The sequence below is a fragment of the Panthera onca genome, chromosome C2 (assembly GCF_046562875.1).
Source record: "Panthera onca isolate mPanOnc1 chromosome C2, mPanOnc1 haplotype 2, whole genome shotgun sequence".
NCBI classification, from domain to species: domain Eukaryota; kingdom Metazoa; phylum Chordata; class Mammalia; order Carnivora; family Felidae; genus Panthera; species Panthera onca.
This window is the reverse complement of record NC_138347.1, coordinates 82,446,918-82,468,521: the sequence shown is the minus strand read 5'-3', so window position 1 is coordinate 82,468,521 and position 21,604 is coordinate 82,446,918. Positions and strand designations below refer to the sequence as shown.

General features: G+C 38.2%; 1 protein-coding gene across 4 annotated transcripts in view; it reads left to right on the top strand.

Annotated features, from left to right (window-relative positions):
- The window catches only part of VPS8 (VPS8 subunit of CORVET complex), a 250,782-nt gene that overhangs the window by 172,339 nt on the left and 56,839 nt on the right, over positions 1–21,604 (top strand). For all 4 annotated transcript variants that reach the window (XR_013557963.2, XR_013557964.2, XM_060639415.3 and 1 more), the window contains exons 39-44: positions 774–877; positions 6,009–6,090; positions 6,413–6,495; positions 16,897–16,977; positions 18,804–18,973; positions 21,028–21,193. Coding sequence is in view for 2 of the 4 variants with exons in the window: in XM_060639415.3 (XP_060495398.1) it covers positions 774–877; positions 6,009–6,090; positions 6,413–6,495; positions 16,897–16,977; positions 18,804–18,973; positions 21,028–21,193 (686 nt within the window). In the remaining 2 variants the exon portion in view is untranslated. The remainder of the gene's footprint in view (positions 1–773; positions 878–6,008; positions 6,091–6,412; positions 6,496–16,896; positions 16,978–18,803; positions 18,974–21,027; positions 21,194–21,604) is intronic.

Here is a 21,604-nt window from a genome sequence, read left to right as displayed (position 1 = left end):
TCTTTGCCCCTCCTTTGCTCATGCGCGCATGCGCTCTCTCTCTCTCTCTCTCTCTCTCTCTCTTTCTCTCTCTTTCAAAATGAATAAATAAACTTATTTATTAGCAAGGACCTAAGAGTCGAAACCATAGGAGGGGAGGAATTATTGAAAAATGAAAAGGAAAGGGCCTAAGATATTAAACCTACACTTAAGAAATGGAAGGGGCGCCTGACTGGCTCAGTCGGTTAAGCGTCAGACTCTTGACTTCTGCTCAGGTCATGATCTCATGGTTCGTGCGTTCGAGCCCCACGTTGGCATGTCACATCCCACCAGCACAGAGCCTGCTTGGGATTCTCTTTCTCCCTCACCCAATACCCCTTCCCCACTCACACACACATGCTCTCTCTCTCAGAATGAAGAAATAAACAAACAAACAAACAAATGGAAAAAGAAATGGTAGGGCAAGAAAGGTGAAAAGTAACCTTTCCACTAACTAACCCACAAACAGAGGATTGGGACTTTAACATAGCCAAAACATATTAAAATGTTAAGTATGATGTGCTTTATATGTGCTGTGAATGTCAGACGTTTACATGGAAAACTCCTCTTATGCTAAATTGTCTGTTTTTTAATCTAAGCCTTGGTATCATTCTTATGGAAGAATGGTATTATATAAGAATTATATAATGGAAAACTAGGGCTCTACAAAGAAAAAATAGTTTAATTTTTTCCAGAAGCTCTGAGATTATCAGTAATGTATCCTTAAGTATTGTTAACAATTTTTCTGAATCTAGAGGCCAAAGAGGACCTTTCATTGAAGGATGTTGAAGATACCATGGTAGAGACAATTGCCCTTTGCCAGAGGAATTCACATAATTTGAACCAGCAGCAAAGAGAGGTAGGAGAATGACTACTTAGGCATATTTAAAAAGTCTGTTTTGGTCTGAAACCCGGAATTAATTCTCTTTTCCCTGCCCTCTGAGCCACCTGAGTTTAATTCAGCTGGATTTTAATCACTGTTTAGTGCTCCCAGGAGTACAAGCCTCCTAAAGTTATTATGAGGAGTGTCTGTCCTCTTTGTTCTCACAAAAAGCTTTATATTCCTAGATCTGGCTGTGCTGCAGAATTTAGGTGCATGAATACGAGATGTCCTTGTTCTCTTTGGACTGAGATTTTGTGTATTCTGTGTAGTGATACTGTTGGACGTGTCCTCATTTATCATCTCTTCTATCCCCTGTGGAGGAAAGTGAGCATGAGGAACTGGAGGGAACCCCTCCAGGGACACAGAGCTGGAAAAGGTCAGAGAAGGCTGCGATATGGTTTCTCAGCCTTGGCTGCGCATTACAGTGACTTGGGGAGCTTTGAAAAATCCCAGCACTGAGGCTGCACCCCAGATCAAGTAAATTAAAGTCTCTGGATTGGGACCCAGTTGTCAGTGTGTTTTAAAGCTTCCCACATGATTGCACTGTATAGCCAAGACTGGAACCATTGCTGTAACAGATTCAGACTGCCACAAGGAAGAGCACAAAACGGAAGGAGGTAGAGTTGAGCACCTGGTGCAGGTGGGAGTTAGAGCAGCGAAGCAGAAACTAAGGGGGCGAGATGTGACTTGACAGCCAAATTCTGCTTCAGTTTTAAGAAGTTAAGTTACAGTGTTGGGGCGCCTGGGTGGCTCAGTCGGTTAAGCGTCCGACTTCAGCTCAGGTCATGATCTCACAGTCCGGGAGTTGGAGCCCCACCTTGGGCCCTGGGCTGACAGCTCAGAGCCTGGAGCCTGCTTCGGATTCTGTGCCTCCCTCCCTCTCTGCCCCTCCCCTGCTCATGCTCTGTCTCTCTCTGTCTCAAAAATAAATAAAAACATTAAAGATAAATTTAAAAAGGAAGTTAAGTTACAGTGTGATACGGCATCGTGACTCCTCTGTGCCTGCCTCTCTAGGCTGCAGCCTCTGTCTTGACACCACCTAGCCCCTTTCTCTTACTGGCTTTCCGAAATGGGAAGTAGGAGAAATTTTTTTATGTATGTTTAGCCATACATGTTACAACGAAAGTAATAAACTTATTTTTGTTTTCTGTTCTTATCAGTTGGGTAAATTTCTGCTTTATATTTTTGTCGAGGATTTTTTAATTAGGCCATAAATTTTGAAAACCTTTTAGAAGATAAATGTGTACAGCAAGCACATTTACATAATAGATGTGATTTTTGTTTATTAAAAAAATTTTTTATGTGATATGATACATATTCATCATTTTTTTTAGGGTTTATTTATTTTGAGAGAGAGCAAGAGAGTGCTTGTGTGCAAACAGGGGAGAGACAGAGAGAGAGGAGAGAGAGAATTCCAAGCAGGTTCCACACTGTCAACATAGAGCCCAATGTGGAGCTCGAACTCACAAACTGAGATCATGACCTGAGCCAAGACAGCAATTGGACACTCAACCAACTGAGCCACCCAGGAGCCCCAGTAGTTATCATTTTTAAAAATCCTGCAATCCAGAAAGTTACACAGAAGAATTTTTTTTTTTTTTTTTTTTAATTACCCTATAAGGGTACCTCAGTGGCTCCATTGGTTCAGTGTCTGACTCTTGGTTTGGGCTCTGGTCATGATCTCACGGTTCGTGGGTTCGAGCCCTGTGTCAGCCTCTGTGCTGGTAGTGCTGAGTGTGCTTGGGATTCTCTTTCTCTCCCTGTCTCTGCCCCTCCCGCTCCTCCTCCTTTGTTCCTGCTCTCATTCTCTCAAAATAAATAAATAAACTTTGACAAAAAATTACCCTATAAAATCCTATCACCCAGAAATAACCATCATTATCATTTGGTGACCATCAGTCTAGATATTTTTTATCTGCCTAGGTTAACATGATCGTACAAAAACTGGATCACGTAATACTTGCTTTTATAAATAAATATAGTGTCCAACTCATTTAGGAAGCTTAGGTAAAACTGAGGACTTTCTGAATTTCAAACAATATTTCTGCACCATACTATCTCTTAATAAATATCACTACAGCTTAAAAAAAATCTGAATGACTGCAATAGATTGGAATTACTATGTTTATAATTACATTTCAGTTTTTATAATATCTGTGATGCGAAGCCAGTAAGGAAATTTGTACAAACTCATGCTTGCTCCAACCTCTCTTCTCCATCCCTCTTAATTTTAATAGGTTATGTTATTTTACCTCATTAAGGCTAGTAACACATTCTTTTCTGTATCCAAAATTCCCACAAATTGTTCAACCTTTTTTAAACGGATGATAAGCTTTACACCAGTCCTTTTTGCCATGATTTTTCCATTCCTAAAGTTTTTATTTTCATTTATCTTTTGGTTAGCTGGCTGTATTTGGACATGGTTATATTTTGGTAGAGAACATAATAGGGTAGAATTCTTAAAGCTGTGTTCATATATACTTAATTCTAAGTCTTTTTCACTTTTCAACCCTCCCATCTCCTCTCCGGTATCTTATTTGAGACTCTCGCAACTTCTCGTGGACAGTTTAAGCGAAAAACGATGATTATGTCTTTTAAGTAAGGCTGTTTAGGTTCACATAAGCTGAAAATATGTCCAGATTCACATGCATTAATGGTAGAATTAGTTATAAAAATCCATGCCTCCAGAACTCTAGGGATTATTCTGACTGTATTTGAACTCCGTATCTCTTAATCAGACGGGAACAATGCTTCCTTTGATGTGGCCAAAGGAAAATTTATTCTTTTTTTTTTTTTTTTTGTCTGAGTTGGAATTTGTTTTAATAAAGGTATTAGATGTTAGACTTCTTCCTATCCTTTGAAATTTTCATTCTGTAAGACTATTATTATACCATTCACTGGCTGCCTGTAAGAAAAGTCTGTCTATCCTTGTCTCTTAGACACACACACACACGCGTGCGGACACACACATGCTCACTACTCTCTTTGTGACCCCACTCTCCAACAACTGGTTTCTGCTTCATTTCTGAACAAGTTTTATGACAACAACAAAAATATTTGAATGTTAATTTCTTTATTGTCTGAAAAATGCTAGACTGATTTTGTGTGATACCAAAACATTAAGTTTGGGGGATTTTCATGGTTGTTTGCCTTGATTCTCTTTGCTTTGTTTTTGTTTTGTTTTGGAGAGGGAGAGCAAAAGCTGTTGCCACAGACACTAAACTAACTAGAAAATTTGAAGTACTCGAAAGTTTAATGATGAACTGTTTGTAGTATCTTTTTCTAAAAGTTGTCATCACAAGATTTAATGTTACAAGTATCTACGTAAAAGTCAGACTGCAGGAAGTTGGGCTGTTTGTCCTTTCTCAAGTTGAATCTCTACCTGTCCTACCTTTGTTTATCTGTTTACAAGGCTTTCCTGATACACATATAATAAAGAATCTGGCTTTGTTGTGCATATAATTCCCTAAGAAGAAAGCTGTTTATTACATAACATAACAAAGGAATTCAAGTTTAGTTGTGTTGCTTTCAGGGGATGGTTCATGTGGAGATTTAGTTAAAGAAGAATAACTCCTGGAAGTAGGGTGTGAACACATTTCATGGCTATTACCTCTTACAACCATGCTTCCCCCCAGGCTGCCATTTATACTCATTAAAGAACTAATCTTTACAAAGGTATTTCTTCTAAATTGTCTGGATTAAATAAGAAAATTTAAAAACCAAATTTATAAACATAATAAATATAAAAAACAAGGTAAAAATTTTGCCATATACAATTAAATTACACAATTAAAATACACAGAAATAAATGATGTGGTTATAAAAACAAGCTAAAATAGGCAACTAAAAGGTAAGCTAAGTAAAGCTATCTCAGAATAAAATACAAGATTAAAAGTTCATGAGTACTAAATTAAAATTTCAATAAAATAAAAACCAAGTTAAAACCAGTGTCTTATGAACTGGAATGCATGAAAAGTCATCAGTATAAAATCTTAGCTCTTCAATAGAGCTCTTCAGTTGGGAGGTCACCCAGTGGGAAAGTCTCCTTTGCCTTAAGGGGCTCCCGTATCTCCACTGCCATAGGACTTGTACAGTGTCAGGTAATGGGCGACACATTTCCCTTCTGTATTTACAGAGCTTCCTAGAACCACTCTTGTTCTGCTCTGACCTTTCTTCATGATTCCCAGATGTTTGCAGGAATAGGTTCCTCCCAAGACATAGAGTTAAATAAAGCTTTTGTAAATGATTATCCAACAAGAAACCGTAGTCGAAGTTTTGAAATGTATTAGTTTGATTTTTGATGATAAAGATTTTTCCCAAGGCTTAGGAAAACACAGATTTTGGAGTCACAGCACCAGTTTACTGACGGTGTGATCTTTGGCAAATTACTTTTCTAAATTTCAGTTCTTATCTCAAGTGAAGGTCATGCTTACGGTGTAAGGCTGTTACAAGATTGAAATGAAAAAATTTGTGTAAATCATTTAATAGAGCACCCAACATAATAGGAATAAATAATGATCTGTTTATCTACTGATGTGGTTGGAAATGTTAATTGAAATGTTAACTTCTACTTCTTGGTCTGTGATGACTAAGGAAATACAAAATAATGCTTGAGAGAGGGAACAAATTTTGGATAACCTTCATTCATTGATCTTGCTTGACATCGCTAAAGAGAAATGGGGGAGGGGGTGGAGATGAGGTAGTGGAGGGGGCTGTTCTCTGTTCTCTCCTGCAGTACATAGGGTTATTTAGACTTGGTCAGTGATGGTTTTATAGCATAGTATACAAGAACCTGACTGGAGGCTCTGCCGTGTCTGCTTTGAACCTACCTTCTCCCGAGACACAGGAGATTATAGTTCCAAGGTCTAGACTTACTGACTTCAGTTTCTTTATTTTCCCAGGGTGCATGGTAAAGACATCTGTTTGAGCTATGGTCATTGTTTCTTACTGTCTTTTCTCTTCCCAGTCAAGTGTTCCATCTTTTCTTTAAAAAAAAATTTTTTTTTGCAAACAAATGTATGTCAGAGGCACATTTCAACCTGTAAAACACTATGCTGATGTTAATCTTAAAAATAACAGAGCGCTGTGGTTTCCTCTGACATTATAGGCACTCTGGTTTCCATTATTGGAGGCAATGATGGCCCCTCAGAAGCTGTCTGGTTCAGCTGCACCTCATCTACACCCTGAAGGTAGGTTTATCGAGTCCACCTACACCATCGCCAATTATTATCTGCTAAAAATTATCATTACTGTTTTTCTTAATGAAATCATAGTATAGTGTTAATCTCCCCTTTTATATTCAGTTTTTTCTATGGCACCAATTCTGTCATTTGTCTTGAATAATAGTAGCTTTGTTAGTTATCAACAGTAACTTTAAAATATCCAGCTGGCCCCGGTTAGCTAAGTTTCTAGGAAGCTAGGTAAATCCACTATTTTTCACTAACTTATAGGGAAAACCAAAACCTCTTATTTTAAACTAACCTTAATGTCAACATTTTGTTATTGTAACAGCTCTGAGATCTCTGACCATGCAAGTTCTAAACAGCATGGCAGCTTTTATTGCCCTTCCATCCATCTTGCAAAGAATCTTACAGGTGAGTTAAAAGGGGGTCGGGATTCAGTGTTGATCAACTTCAATGAATATTTTAGTTATGTTTAAATAACAGGCAAATGAAGCTAATGCTTACATGGGTCTCCAGAGTAATGCAGTTGATTTTTGGCATTGCTAAATATCTACCTTAGGACAGACGTCCTTGAACCTTTCCTGGTGCTCCAGGAGGCTAGGTTTGCCTGGCACACACCCATGAGCTTCAGTTAGGGTGTGCAGCCTTCAGACGTTCACTGTTATCGTGGGATTCAGATGTACAAGCTTCCTATTCATATGCTAACTGGGAGAGAATCACCATTTATTTCCAGCTAAATATGCTTTTTAGATTAAAAAAAAAAAGATAACTTACAAATGAAGTTAATATCGGCATTTCCTAATTATTGGTTGTAACTTAAATTTTCTAACTCATCATAAAAAATGTTGTTATGTTCAAGATTTCATCCCCTGTTCTATATTCTAGCCGACTTTGTGTCCAAAGCCTTTGCAGGAAACATTATTTTACCCTGTTTTCCTCAGCAAAAAGGCCTGAACACTCCCAACATCATCAAAAGAACGCTAAAAATACCCTATGGTATATTTTGTGAAAAACCTGTGAACATTTTTGGGGAAACAGTGGGAATTATCCTTGGAATCCATTTTGTCTTCTTTCATCTTATGCAGCATGAGACATGCCAAGAAAAAGAGAAAGAAAAAATCCAACAGCACTGTGATACCATTGGTCTTTCTAATTTTCAGATGATTTTTCTCCCATAAAGAATGTCCCTGTCAGCTCTCTTTTAAGGCTTGCCAAGCTCTACTTCAATCTGGTATTAAGTGTCTGGGCCTCTGCGGATACAGACTGCTGCGTCCGTGGTCTTCTCATCACAGCTTATGTATCTTTACATGCATTATCCCATTCGGTCCTTATCATGTGTTGGATAAGTCTTTGATATAGACTGCTTCTCTTATATACATTTTGGAATACCTTAGTCATAATGTTTTTCATCATATATAAAGTAATATTTTCGTAAGGCAGGAATACTTTACCAAGTAAATCAGAAAAACTGAAATCTTAAAGCTGAAAGTGGCTCCTCTCTCAGTGTATGCATTTTGCTTTATGTCGAGCTGTAACCACGCTTGATGGTACATGAATTTATAATAAATAAAAATAAATTTTTCTCTTGGTGATTTTAAAAATTTTGTTTTTCAAGCTTCCTGACTTTGAAGGCTTTTGATATTAGAAAAGCTTCCCTTTATTTTGAGCTATATTGGCAATCATTTCGTTTTTGTTTTGTTTTGTTTTTTTTTTTGGCATTCATTTTAACTGCGTTCTTATCATATTTCTACCGTCAGTAGTAGAAAAAGTACCTGCCACCTTCTACTCCCATTAATAAGGAGTGTATGCTATTTTTTATTTTATTTTTTATTTTTTTCCTTTTAAATTTGTTGCAGGTTTTTTTTAATTTGTTGCAGTTTTTTTTTAAATATGAAATTTATTGTCAAATTGGTTTCCATGCAATACCTAGTGCTCATCCCAAAAGGTGCCCTCCTCAATACCCCTCACCCACCCTCCCCTCCCGGCCACCCCCCATCAAACCTCAGTTTGTTCTCCTTATTTGCATGCTGTGATTACTGTAATAGTAACTCTACCTTATATTTGTATGGAGATTTTTATTTTTTCAAGGTGTTTTCACAAATAGTATCTCCTTTGAAACTCACAACAACCTCTTGAGGTAGAGAGAGCTACTACAGAAATTTCTTGATGAAGGAAGAAACTGAAGTATGGAAAAGTTATTACATGGCCCGCCGTTAGTGGCAAAACCCAGGCTACCACCGAAGTCTCTCACCTCCTAATTTATTCTCTTTCCTATTATGTCATATAAGCTTTTCAGTTGTTTCACTGCCTGGTCTTTTGAGGAGTTTTTTTTTTTTTTTTCAACGTTTTTTATTTATTTTTGGGACAGAGAGAGACGGAGCATGAACGGGGGAGGGTCAGAGAGAGAGGGAGACACAGAATCGGAAACAGGCTCCAGGCTCCAAGCCATCAGCCCAGAGCCTGACGCGGGGCTCGAACTCACGGACCGCAAGATCGTGACCTGGCTGAAGTCAGACGCTTAACCGACTGCGCCACCCAGGCGCCCCTTGAGGAGTTTAATTAATTATTCGTTTATTATATGTTTCCCTGTTTGGTCATTTCCTGTGTAGATGAAAGACTTAGCTCCTGCCCTAGAAGAGCCCAGTATCTTCATAATAGTTTTGTTTTTTGAATAAATTAGGATGAGTTGAGTTTCTACATAACTTTAGCAGAAGAGTACCAATGAAAGTACATCTCTGGGGGCGCCGGGTCACTCAGTCGGTTGAGCAGCCAACTCCTGGTTTCAGCTCAGGTCATGATCTCAACAGTTCATGAGTTAGAGTCCCACATTGAGCTCTGTGCTGCCAGTGTGGAGCCTGCTTGGGATTCTCTCTCTCTCCCTCCCTCCCTCCCTCCTTCTCTCCCTCTCTCTCTGCCCCTCCCATGCTCACTCTCTCTCAAAATAAATAAACTTAAAAAAAAAAAAAAAGAAAGAAAGAAAGTTTATCTCTGAAACAGATTGGGTAATTTGAGAAGATTTCCTGGAGGAGGAGATGTCTGAACTGAATCTTAAATAGCCTAAAGGAATCAGGGGGAAAAAAGGAGATAACACTATTCTAAGCGGAGTGAACTATATATACAAAGAATGTGAGGTAAAACATGGTACATTTGGGGGAGTTGCAAATGTTTAAGTATGCTTGGAACATAAGACAAGAATAAAGGTGAGTCACGGAGCTGAAATTTGAGACTTGCAGGGATTGTGCCTGTAATTGCTTTGTGAACCATAAGGTTGGACTTTGGATTTAAATTTGTAGATTCTCATCAAAGGATTTTAAGCAGAGGAATGATGGAATGAGGTTTCTCTTTAGAAAGATCATTCACCCTGTATGTTATATAGGATAAATTGAAAGGGATCAAGACTGAAGGCATAGAAATACCTAGAATGTATTAGGTACTCAAAGTTTGTTAATTGAGTTGCATAGAATGGCTAAGAGAAGATGAATTTGGAAATTAGTAGAATCCACTTGACTTTTTGATGTTTAGAGGTAGGGAAATTTAAGAAGAACTTGTTAGTGTGATTGACTAACAATGAGCCGTGGGAGAATACAAGACTGGAGTTTATAGAAAAAGATAAAAGTGGAGACATAGACTTGGAAGTCATCAACACAGAAGTAGTAGTTCAATACTTGAAACTAAGTGAACTTTAGGAGGAAGTAAATTAGCAAAGAAAGCAGAAGGCCAAAATTGGAGTTACAGAACATCTAAGAATCAGGTCTATTTACCAATTTTTTTAAGTTTGTTTATTTATTTTGAGAGAGAGAGAGAGAGAGCAGGGGAGGGGCAGAAAGAGAGGGAGAGAGAGAATCCCAAGTAGGCTCCACGCTCAGCACAGAGCCTGATTGGGGGGGGGGGGGGGGCTCACTCTTATGACAGTGAATTCATGATCTGAGCCAATATCAAGAGTTGGAATCCTAACCGACTAAGCCAGTCAGGCGCCCCTATTTACTGATTTTTATTTACCATTAGAACAGAAGGGCTTGGGAATAAGACTATACTTTGCTAGTACTCTGTCACCATCACCTAGCTCAGAGGCACCTGGCATACAGTAGGTACTTAATATTTTTAGAGTGGATAAAAGGTCAAGGATGGAAGAATTCCACTTCTGGCCAAGATGGAGTAACAGAGGCCCGATTTATCTCCTTTGCCTGAAACAACCCAAAAAATGGACAAAGTATATGAAATAGTTTTAAAAAACACTGAGTATCAGGCAATGAAGGTCAGTGATACCTGAGGGACAGGAAACAGAGTAAGCCCTGTGTTTGCCCCAGCTTAATGTCTTGAGAGACTTTCTAGGCAATAGTGCAGGAAGGGGTATCACAGCCAGTTTCCAGTATATTCATTGCTTTGAGGAGATGGCGCTGAGAGTCAGGAGTCCAAGATGCCCAGAGTTTTCAGGCAAGTACCAGGCAAAAGAACTCTGGAGATAGACCAAAGGCCCTCCTCAAAACGTACACAATCTCAGGAAACTAGGGAGGCCAGGGAAAGAAACACATGAAAGGATCAGAGGGAATTATACTTGTACTCACACAAGACCAACAACAAGACTAGAAGGAAGAAGACCTCATAATTCACTGAACATTGGGTAAAGTACTCGGAAGTACTCAGTAATAGGAAACAGCCCTAAACTACACATAGCTCCAGCCATGCCTTGCAAATCTTAAAAGCAAGACCTGAAAGGATCAAACTTTCCGAGTAATTTAATTGCATCCCAAAACAAAGGTTAAAAATGCTTTTAGGAATAAAAAAAATCTAGGTCCCAATAGCATAGGACACTGAATCAAAAATTACAAGGTGTGCAAAAAAGTTGGAAAATGAAACCCAGATATGACATTGGATGTTAGAATTAGCAGACAAGGACACCAAAACAGAAAAAAGATAAGTGAATTTGAAGACATAACAATATAGACAATCCAAAATAAAAGTAAGTAGAATGAATTGGAAAAAAAAAATGAACCAGAGTTATCAGCTGTGGGACAATTTCAAACAGCCCAAATTAAAATGGAATCCTGAAAACAGGGAGTCAGAACAGAAAAACTACTTGAAGAAATACTGGCTGCATATTTTCCAGATTTATGGAGAACTGTTAGCACACAGATCCATAACCCCAAACCCGAGCAGTATGAGGAAAACTACCAGGCGCATCATGATTGCTCAGAATCAGAGATTAACAGAGAAGCTTAAAAGCAGCCAGAGAAAAAAGGCAGAGGACCAAACATAAAGATGACAACACCTTTCTGCTGAACAATTTTAACTGCTTTGACCTAGTTGACATTTACATATCAATTACAACACATTCTTCTCAAGCTGTACATGCAATATCTACCAAGACCATACTCTGGGCTATAAAGCAAGTGTCCATAAATCCAGTGTTTTGGATTTTAATCATTCTAATAGATGTGTAGTGGTCTCTCGTTGTTTTAATGTGCAGTCCCCTAATGAACTGTGACATTGAACACCTTTTCATGTTGCTCATTTGCCATCTGTGTCCCCGTTGGTAAGGTGTCTGTTCAGATCTTTGGCCCGCTTTTTAGTCGGGTTTGGAGGTTCTTTTTATTGTTGAGTTTTAAGAGTTCTTTGTATATTTTTTATACAAGTGTTTTGTCAGATATGTTTTGCCCTTGTTTCTCCCAGTTGGTAGCTTGTCTTTTCATGCTCTCAACAGATCTTTTCATGAAGCAGTTTTTTAATTTGATTGATTGATTGATTGATAAATTTTTTAATGTTTATTTATTTTTGAGAGAGACAGAGACAGATCGCAAGCTGGGGAGGGGCAGAGAGAGAGAGAGGGAGACACAGAATCTGAAGCAGGCTCCAGGCTCCGAGCTGTCAGCACAGAGCCCGATGCGGGGCTTGAACTCACGAACTGTGAGATCATGATCTGGGCCGAAGCTGGACACTCAACTGACTGAGCCACCCAGGCGCCCCAGAAGTTTTTTAATTTTAATGAGGTCCAACTTTTCAGGGTTTTTTTTCATGGATTGTGCTTTTTTTTATTTATTTTTTAATGTTTGAGAGAGAGAGCATGCACATGTGTGCACACGAGCAGGGAAGGGGCAGAGAGAGAATCCCAAACAGGCTCCGCACAGCACAGAGCCCAGTGCAGGGTTCAACCTCACGAACCATGAGATTGTGACTAGAGCCTAAATCAAGAGTTGGAAGCCTAACCAGCTGAGCAACCCAGGCACCCTAATGGATTGTGCTTTTAGTGTTGTATCTAAAAACTCATCCTCAAACCCAGGATCACCTAGATTTGTTTCTCCATGTTCTAGAAGTTATAAAGTTTGGCATTTTACATTTTAGGTCTATGATCCATTTTGAGTTAATTTTTGTGAAAGATAGAAGGTCAGTGTCTGGAGTTCTTTTTCTCCATGTGGATGTCCAGTTCTTCCAGCACCACTTGTTGAAAGGACTGTCCATTTCTTCACTGAATAGCCTTTGGTCAGTTGACTGTATTTATGGGGCATGATTTCAGAGTCCTCTATTCTTTTCCAGTGATCTATTTGTTTAGTCATTTGCCATTGTGACATTGTCTTCATTATTGTAGCTTCATAGTAAATCCAAAAGTCAGGTAATGTCAGTCCTCTGATCTTGTCCTTCTTCAGTATTGTGTTAGCTATTTTGGGTTTTTTGCCTTTCCATATAAACTATAGAATAATTGTGTCTCTATGCATAAAATAACTTGCTAGCATTTTGATAGAGATTGTCTGGTTTTGTCTGGGTAATGCTGGCCTCATCAAATAAGTAGAAAATGTTTTCTTTTCTTCTGTTTTCTGAAACATTGTAGAATATTGATATAATTTCTTCTTAAATATTTGGTAGAATAAACCAATGAAAAACCATGTGGGCCTGGTGCCTTCTGTTTTGAAATGTTCTTAATTAAGGATTCGGTTTGGTTAAGAGACACAGGCCTTGTTTATCTATTTCCCCTTGTATGAGTTTTGGTAGATAGTGTCTTTCAAGGTATTGATCCTTTACATCTAAGTTATCAAGAACTCTAACCGGAATTTTTATGTTCTTAGGATTTGGGGCATTTTTTTTTTCTAATGTTTGTTTATTTTTGAGAGACACAGAGCATGAACAGGGAAGGGGCAAAGAGAGAGGGAGACACAGAATCTGAAGCAGGCTCCACGCTCTGAGCTATCAGCACAGAGACCGATGCGGGGCTGGAACTCACGAACCCTGAGATCATGACCTTAGCCAAAGTTGGAAACTTAACTGATTGAGCCACCCAGGCATCCCCGTTTTTTGTTTTTTTTGAAATCTTGTCCCTTATCATTTTTTTGTCTGCCCCAGTTTTTAATGCACTGTAAGTTTTCTCCAGTAGAATATTTTCTAGAACATTTCCTATGTTCATAGTCCATACTCAACAAATATTAGTTGGCTCAATCACCTCATGTTTTGGGGTAGTTCTAAGCAGTTTATAAAGCACTTTTGTGTTCTTTATCTCCTTTGATCTCTGTATACACTAACTTTCCTTAGTTTACTCACTTATTAGGTGGGCATAGCTAGAACATTAACTGAACTCCAAATTTTAGGCCTCCCATACCTAACACCAGCCCATACCAGCTCTGGTGTACTTCAGATCCACCTCCCTTTATCAGGCCCCTTGGAGAGAAGAGAGGGAGTGACAGTTATTTAGATGAGCAGTTGCTCACATAATTAGTTTTTCCAGAGGAGATGTTCTCATGATAAGAGGTTCTCAAAGATCTTCTTGACCTCTAAATGTTTATTCAAACTGATGCCTGGCACCTGAATTGTGCAGGCTTCTTCCATGAACATTAGATGGTAAGTTAGTGTTTTTAAGGGAACATGTTTATGTTACATATATTCTGTCTTCCCCACTTGGTTTTATTGATCTTTACTCTATGGCAAAAAGTAATTCTTGTGTTCTAGGAAGCTGTTTATGACTGTCTTACTGAGGAAATTAAAGCAAACAAATGATTTATATGCTAACCTGCTGAGGGCATTATTCATATTTTAAAGTAATGCTTGATTAGTAACGATTTTAATTATAAAACAAACCACATACATGCTACAGTAGGTTCCAGAAAAAGCAAGATGGGGGAAAGTGGTCATCACGTCTTTTGCCAAAGAACTTTTTAAAAAATGAGTTGAAGAGAAACCTCAGTAGTTATTCATTGCTAAAGAATCTAACTGACATCTTTGGGAAATAATTGGAAAAGCTAGTGGATTGTGTACATGCTGTGCTAGAAGCCTTGAGCTCCCTTTTGCATTCTATAATTTATATGTTGCCACAGCATGAGGTAATTTTCATGATTTTGCTTTTAAATTATGCATATTAAAGTGAAATGTACTGATACAAATATAGACATGACCTATAAAGATTTTTTCCTTTCCCCAGAATTTAACCTTTTAAAGACCTTTTTATTCTCCAAACCACCCTTGTCATAAACAAATGACAGAGCTTTTCTGTGCTAGAGCTTATTAGTGTATTGGATGTATATAGTAGGGTAGATACAGTAATACATATTTTTTGTAATAAAGTATTACACTGTCTCTTGATACTTTGACAAATAGGTGTATTTATTAAGAGCTTGACCAAAAGCATAATTGAGTATAAGCTTAGAAGCATTAACATGTATCTATTTTTATGCAAAAAAAAAGAAAACAAAAAATTATCTGGTGAGTATATGGCCTGTTTTTCTAATAAAAGATATCTTGTGCTGCTCTCACCCAACTGAAAGTACTGAAAAACAATCTCGGTTAGAAACTGTGCCCACCCAGTCTTCAAGAGCCATCATCGGAGCCTAGAAGAGAAAAGGAAGCAAATACTCAGACTATGTGGTATAAGAGCAGAAAAACAGTTTCTTCTCACATTCCTGAACCTCTCTCCAATGTTTTTCCTGTTTTACAGTCTTTTCTTAACATCTAAACTCCTAATTACTCTTTTTTTTTTATTACAGTCAAATTTTATTTTATTTTTTTTTATTAATATATGAAATTTATTGTCAAATTGGTTTCCATACAACACCCAGTGCTCATCCCAAAAGGTGCCCTCCTCAATACCCATCCCCCACCCTCCCCTCCCTCCCACCCCCCATCAACCCTCAGTTTGTTCTTAGTTTTTAACAGTCTCTTATGCTTTGGCTCTCTCCCACTCTAACCTCTTTTTTTTTTAATGCACCAAGATTTTAATAACTGCCACTCTCTAAGAAGTAGCCAGAAATGTTACCTACATTTTCCAGCAAACATTAGCTTATTATTTAGTTTATCAGTCTATGTATCTAACTTGGGAGACCAGTATAACATTAATTAAAAACATGGTTTCTGAAGTACCTAGGTTCAAATCCCAGTTTATCTGTGTAATAGTTTTGTGATCTTAGAGAATTTTACTTAACCTTTCTGAGCTTGAATTTCTTCATTTATAAATGTTCTGGAAGGAGTGTAATGATATGGTACATATAAGAAGTACGGAGTACCGTGCTTGGCATGTGCTACCCACTTAAATAAATAGCTATATTCATCATTACTGTATGGTTGGGCTCCCCTGTTTGGCATGGGAGAATCATTTATGTCAGACATAATCCCATATTAGAGTAAAGTAATAGATTTGACATACTCATTTATTAGCAATGTTTTAATTATAATTCTGGGCCTAGCCAAAGGTGCGGTAAAATGATCACTCAAATAGGCCGATGGAGATAAAAGTTGCATAATACAACTTAGCGGTACAGCAATTTGGCAGTATATATCGATACCCATAAAAACCCTCTTTGAGTCTGTAATTCCCTTTCTAGAAATCTCTAAAGAAAGAATGAGAGATTTAGACTAAAATTTACAGCCACCAGCATTTGACAATTGTGAGTGGGAGTTAGGAAGGGGGAGGCAAACTTACATGTCCAGCAGTAGAGAAGGGTTGAATGACAAGTGATATTTTTACATGATTCATATTCTGTGGCTGTTATGAAATATTTGATATGGGAAACTTCTCACAATATACTGTTATAAAAGTATGTAAAATGCTCAAATTTTGTACACTAAGAAATACATCTCTCCCTCTTGCCCTTTGTCTCCTTTCCCAGAAACAAGACTGGAAAAATGTGCATCAAAATATCAACAGTGTTTATCTCTGTGTGGCTGGATTTCAGTTTTTTGTGTCTACTTTTTGAATTGTTTTTATACATTTCAGTTTTTTTTCCAGATTGTACCTACTAAACAAGTTACTTGGCATACCGCATAGGAAAAGCAGTGAAGGGGAGATTGGTTGTCTGAGTATGTGTTGTTGATCAGTAGTGACTTTATTGAAAAAAGCTTTAAAAAACTGAAAGTTGCTCCTTGGATCCAAAAATTAATCTCCTAAACTGAAACGATTTAGTTGGTGGGAGCCAGGAGGGGGCCAGGTGTGGGTCATAGAAGGGGTTGTTGGACAGATTCTGGCATTCAGGTGGACATCAGTTTTAATGTAGCAGATAAATAAGAGCTCAAAGAGGCATGGGTGATGTTTAATATAAAGAAGGAGAGGAAGCTTCTTGCAGAAACAAAACCAGGGTGAACTTTAATTACACTTGCAAAAAGATTATTAGGTAAGGGGCTCATATCACTTAAGTTTTATTTTGTCTTTTTTTTCCAAAATATTTATGATGGGCAGAGGGAGACTGATACACATTTCCAGTGGAAGGTTCATGAAAGAATACATATTTTGTGACTGTAGAAAAGTACTTGAGTATTTGGCTCTTTCTGATAACTTATATATTAAAGTGATTTTAAAATATCAAGAACAAAATTACACGTTTGCAACTTTTTTCTAATTAGGATCCAGTTTACGGAAAAGGAAAACTTGGAGAAATCCAGGGACTCATTCTGGGAATGTTGGATACCTTTAACTATGAACAAGTAAGCTTTCTATTTCTGAGGCTGTCCTAAGGTAAAAAGAAGCTATTTCTTTTTTCTTTGCACCCATACTTTTTCTTTAAAAATTCCTATTTAATGGAAGTTTGGTAGATTGAAGTGTATGCTTTTTAAAAGCTTATAAATCTCTTGGCCTTAATTAATATGTGTATACACACACAGAGATATTGTAGAATGTGGAAATGTATCAAATTTGGACTCATTTTATTCATTGGGAATGGAACAGTTCTTTTTTTCTAAGTGAAAAGTGTGAGAAATATTCTGGAAAATAATTGAATGGAAGAATGTAACCATGAAAAGGAAGAGTCAGCATGAGTATAGAAATTGCAAAATAAAATTAAATGAATTTTCTTTCAAACGTTCTGAAGCAGATGATTGCCACTAACCAAAAGTGGACATTAGTCTTTGTTTAAGTCAAAACTGCCTATAGCATTGATTCTCAGTAGGAGCCACCATGGTATACAGATTTTTTTCTTAGTATACTTCAAAGTGACTCATGAAGCCACCTAAGAAAAGCACCATTTAGGTATGGTAGATACAGTATCTGCTTCTTTAATAATCTGAGAGAAAAAAAGAAAAATTGGGGTGACAGAGCTTTTCTTAGGGTGATGAAGAACTACAGTTTTGCCAAGCATAGCCCAGTGAAACAGATACCCCTGCAGGCATGCACTCCGTGTTGGCAGAAGGGAAGCTGAGAACAAGGCAGAAAATGTTTGCAAACTTTGGAAGAGCAGGAAAAAATAGGGTTGATTGGAAAGAATTACAGTGGTAAGACTGTTAGACCTAAAAATTCTCCATTACAGGTAAAATTAAAGGACTAGGCTTATAGCAAGGAGGATGGGCAGTATGTCTTCCCCTTTGGGACTGACAAAAAAGAGCCCAGCTGAACATCTGAATGATAGATATGAATGTTGAGAATTAGAGTATGTAAGCAACATAAGCACACAAAGTATTAAAAAGACTTAATGTGATAGCTATGAAAATGTCTTTATGTGACTTACTGACAGATGTCACAGTCTTAAGTAGATTCAAATGACTTGTAAGTGCTGATCAGGAAAATGTGATCTTTCTGCCCAAGGGAGATGAAAACTGAGGAATGGCCATTAGCTTTTTCAGTGAAAGGTTATTTGAAATATTGCCATGGATGCAGTTTCTATAAAAAAAAAAAAAATCGGAGTTTTTGGTTGTTTGTTGTAACACTTTGAGCCATTCAGAGGGAACTTATTAGAAAAATGTAGTTAAAAAATAGGTTTGTATTTATCTAGTCATTCGAAAGCCATCAGTGCTGAGTTAAGCCACAGAATGGCAGAGCACACATTTCTCAGTAGAAACTAATGATAGCCTTTTAATAAATATTTTGAGACTCTCGATGTATGCCCTTGTCATTTCTTGCACATTAAAGTTAACCACTTAAATTTGGGAGTATTTAGGGTTTGTTTTTATTAATGTTATGCCTTCATAGTATATTCTTTTTTAAAAAAAAACATTTATTTATTTTTGAGACAGAGACAGAGCATGAATGGGGGAGGGTCAGAGAGAGGGGGACACAGAATCTGAAACAGGCTCCAGGCTCTGAGCTGTCAGCACAGAGCCCGACGCGGGGCTCAAACTCACAGACCGCGAGATCACGACCTGAGCCGAAGTCAGCCGCTTAACCAACTGAGCCACGCAGGTGCCCCAGATAGTATATTCTAATTTCAGTTGTTTGTGGTAAAAAACCAAACAAGTGTCTCTCCTCATTCACCTCCTCCCATCTCTTTCACTTAAAGAACCATTTTTGTGTGTTTGGTTTCTGTTTTGGTCTTTCCTAGACTCTGCTGGAAACAACTACTAGCCTTCTAAACCAAGATCTCCATTGGTCATTGTGTAACCTGAGAGCTTCAGTCACCAGAGGACTGAATCCCAAGCAGGATTACTGCTCTATTTGTTTGCAGCAGTACAAGAGACGCCAAGAAATGGCGGATGAAATCATTGTCTTTAGGTAATGAAGGGAAGGAAATGTTACACATACAGTGTGCGACATGTATGGTATTACCAGGCAGGTATACATGTGGATACACAGCTCTAGTCAGTCTTTCTAGCAGTGAACAAAACAGGGCAAAGTTCTGCCCTCATAGACCTTACATTCTGCTTAGGGTTTTGGAGAATATATGGGGTAAAGGCAATAAAAGATGGACTCTGGAACCACGCTTTTTGAGTTCCCATCCTGTTTCTGCCACTTGCTAGCTGTGAGACTTTGAACATGTTATTTAATCTCTTTACATCTTAGTTTTCTTATCTGTAAATTGGGATAATCATGGTACCTTTTTCTTAGCTTATTGTGAATATTAAATGAGATAAATTACATAAGACACTTGTAATCATGTTGACATAGCAAGAGCTATGTAAGTGTTATAACTTCTATTAGTATAGACACAGGAAGATTAGCAGATTTGGTAGTTCGAAGGGAAAGAAGCTCTCATCACACAAAAAGCCCACAAAAGAGTGCTTGGTGGGGGAAGACATTTTATACAGAGTAGTCTTGGAAGGCATCACTGTTAAGGTGACTTAATAACAATTTAAAAATTAATAAAAATGTAATAATTACCATGAATAAAATAAAATATGGTGTAAAGGAAAGTTGGGAGCTACTAATTTCTAAAGAGTAACTAGGGAAAGTCTCACTAGTTTAGTGACATTTGAGTAGAGACCTAAGGGAAGTGGCCGTGCAGTATAAGGGGGGTGCCCCAGGCAGAGGATCAGCAAGGGCAGACACCTTGAGGCTAGAGCTTGGTCACATACTTGGAGAGTAATGAGTGAGTAGGCTTGTGCTGGCGAAGCAGAGTGAAGGAAAGGGAAGATGATAACAGTTGACTTCAGAAGAACAGAGGCCAAATTATATAGCAACTGGGTCATTATAAAGGGTTAAACTTTTACTCTGAGATGAGAAGCCATTGGATGGTTTTGAGGATAGGTTTGACGTCTGGCCTGTGTCTTAAGGATCTCTTTGCTATGTTGAGAATGGACTACAGAAGTTCAAGGGTGAAAGCAGAGAAACCATTTAGGTTATTGCAGTAATCCAAGTGAGAGATGGCCCAAGGTGGTAGTAATGAAGTAAGAAGTGGTAGGATTCTGGACATATTTTAAAGGTAGAGCTGGTAAGATTTGTTTATAGATTGCATGTGAGGTGTGAAAGAAAGAGAATAGTGAAGGATGATGCCAAACTTTTTGGCCTGAGAAACTGGAAGAATGTAGTTGTTGAGGTGGGAAAAGGTGGATGAGAGCAATGCAGTTGGGGTAGAGCAGAGTGAAATCAAGAATTTGGTTTGACACATGTTAGAGTTAAGATGCCTGTAAGATATCCCATCCACACATAGGTGACATTTTAAAGCTGTGGAACTGGAGTAATCACTGAAAGAGCAAGCGTAGCTCTAGAAGAAAAAAAGTAGAGAAAGACTGTAAAGACTATAGAAAAGAATTGACTTCTGAGGTAGTCCAACATTTCAGGCTGGAGAGTTGAGGAGCAATCAGTAAAGATGACAGAGAATTATACTCAACACTCACTTTAGGGAGGCTCACTTAGCAATCAGCAGGGAGTTTCTTCTTAGGAATAGTGTAAGAATTACTGCAGCCCTGACAGTTTTGTATTAATCAAATCACAACTGTTGCCTTGGATTTGATGAGGCACACCACTCATGTTGTTACCAAGCTACTTAAATCATTAGGGCTTTCCCCAATTGCATTTTTTTCATACTTGCTAAAAACATTTCATAGTTTGAGAAACGAACAGAAGTTCAAGTCATCTCCCACGTGGTTTGTAGTCAAGAGAATTGTGATTCTGTTCCTGCTCCCAACGTAGGTGTGCAAATACGTGAGTCTAGGTTTTAAAAAAGAGAGGACGGCAACAAGTAAATTTCCTTTCTTCTTAACTATACAACAGTCAGTGTATTACAACTTACCGGAAGTCTTTGCCACTTATAAATACACTCTAGCATAGCTTATGTTTGGAGATTTTATGTTAAGGAAAAGTGCAAATTGGTTGCCTTTATTTTGCAGCTGTGGCCATTTGTATCACTCATTCTGTCTGCAAAACAAAGAGTGCACCATAGAAACTGAGGGGCGGACAAGATGGACATGCTACAAATGCAGCTCAAGTAACAAAGCAGGGAAATTAAGTGAAAATTCATCTGAAATTAAAAAGGGGAAGACAGCCCCGTCACAGGTAAGACTTGTTTTCACGGCAAGATGGAGATAGTCTTTTCTTACCAGGGTCTTTCGGGCCTGGCCTCGTTTTTCTTGTAGACCTCAGCAACTTTACCTCGTTGGTATCTAGTGCATGACACCTTCTGTTCAGTTCTATTTAGTATTTGAAGAACTTTTCCTCCTTGCCCTACGCTGAAAATAGGGATTTAAGACATTTTAAAGGCAGAAGACATTTTCTTCTCTGAAGAAGTTTAAGATCCACTTGAAGGGGGTGGGGGGGATGTACATACATGAGCCTCCTTAAGCCTTTGACAAAGTAAGAGGTCAGCAAGTACTGATGGCTACCTGTGTGCTCGAGAGCAGAGCTGTCCCTCTTCAGTGGGACCAGTGGACAAGCTAAGTGCACATGTGCTCTGTGTGTGGCTCTCTC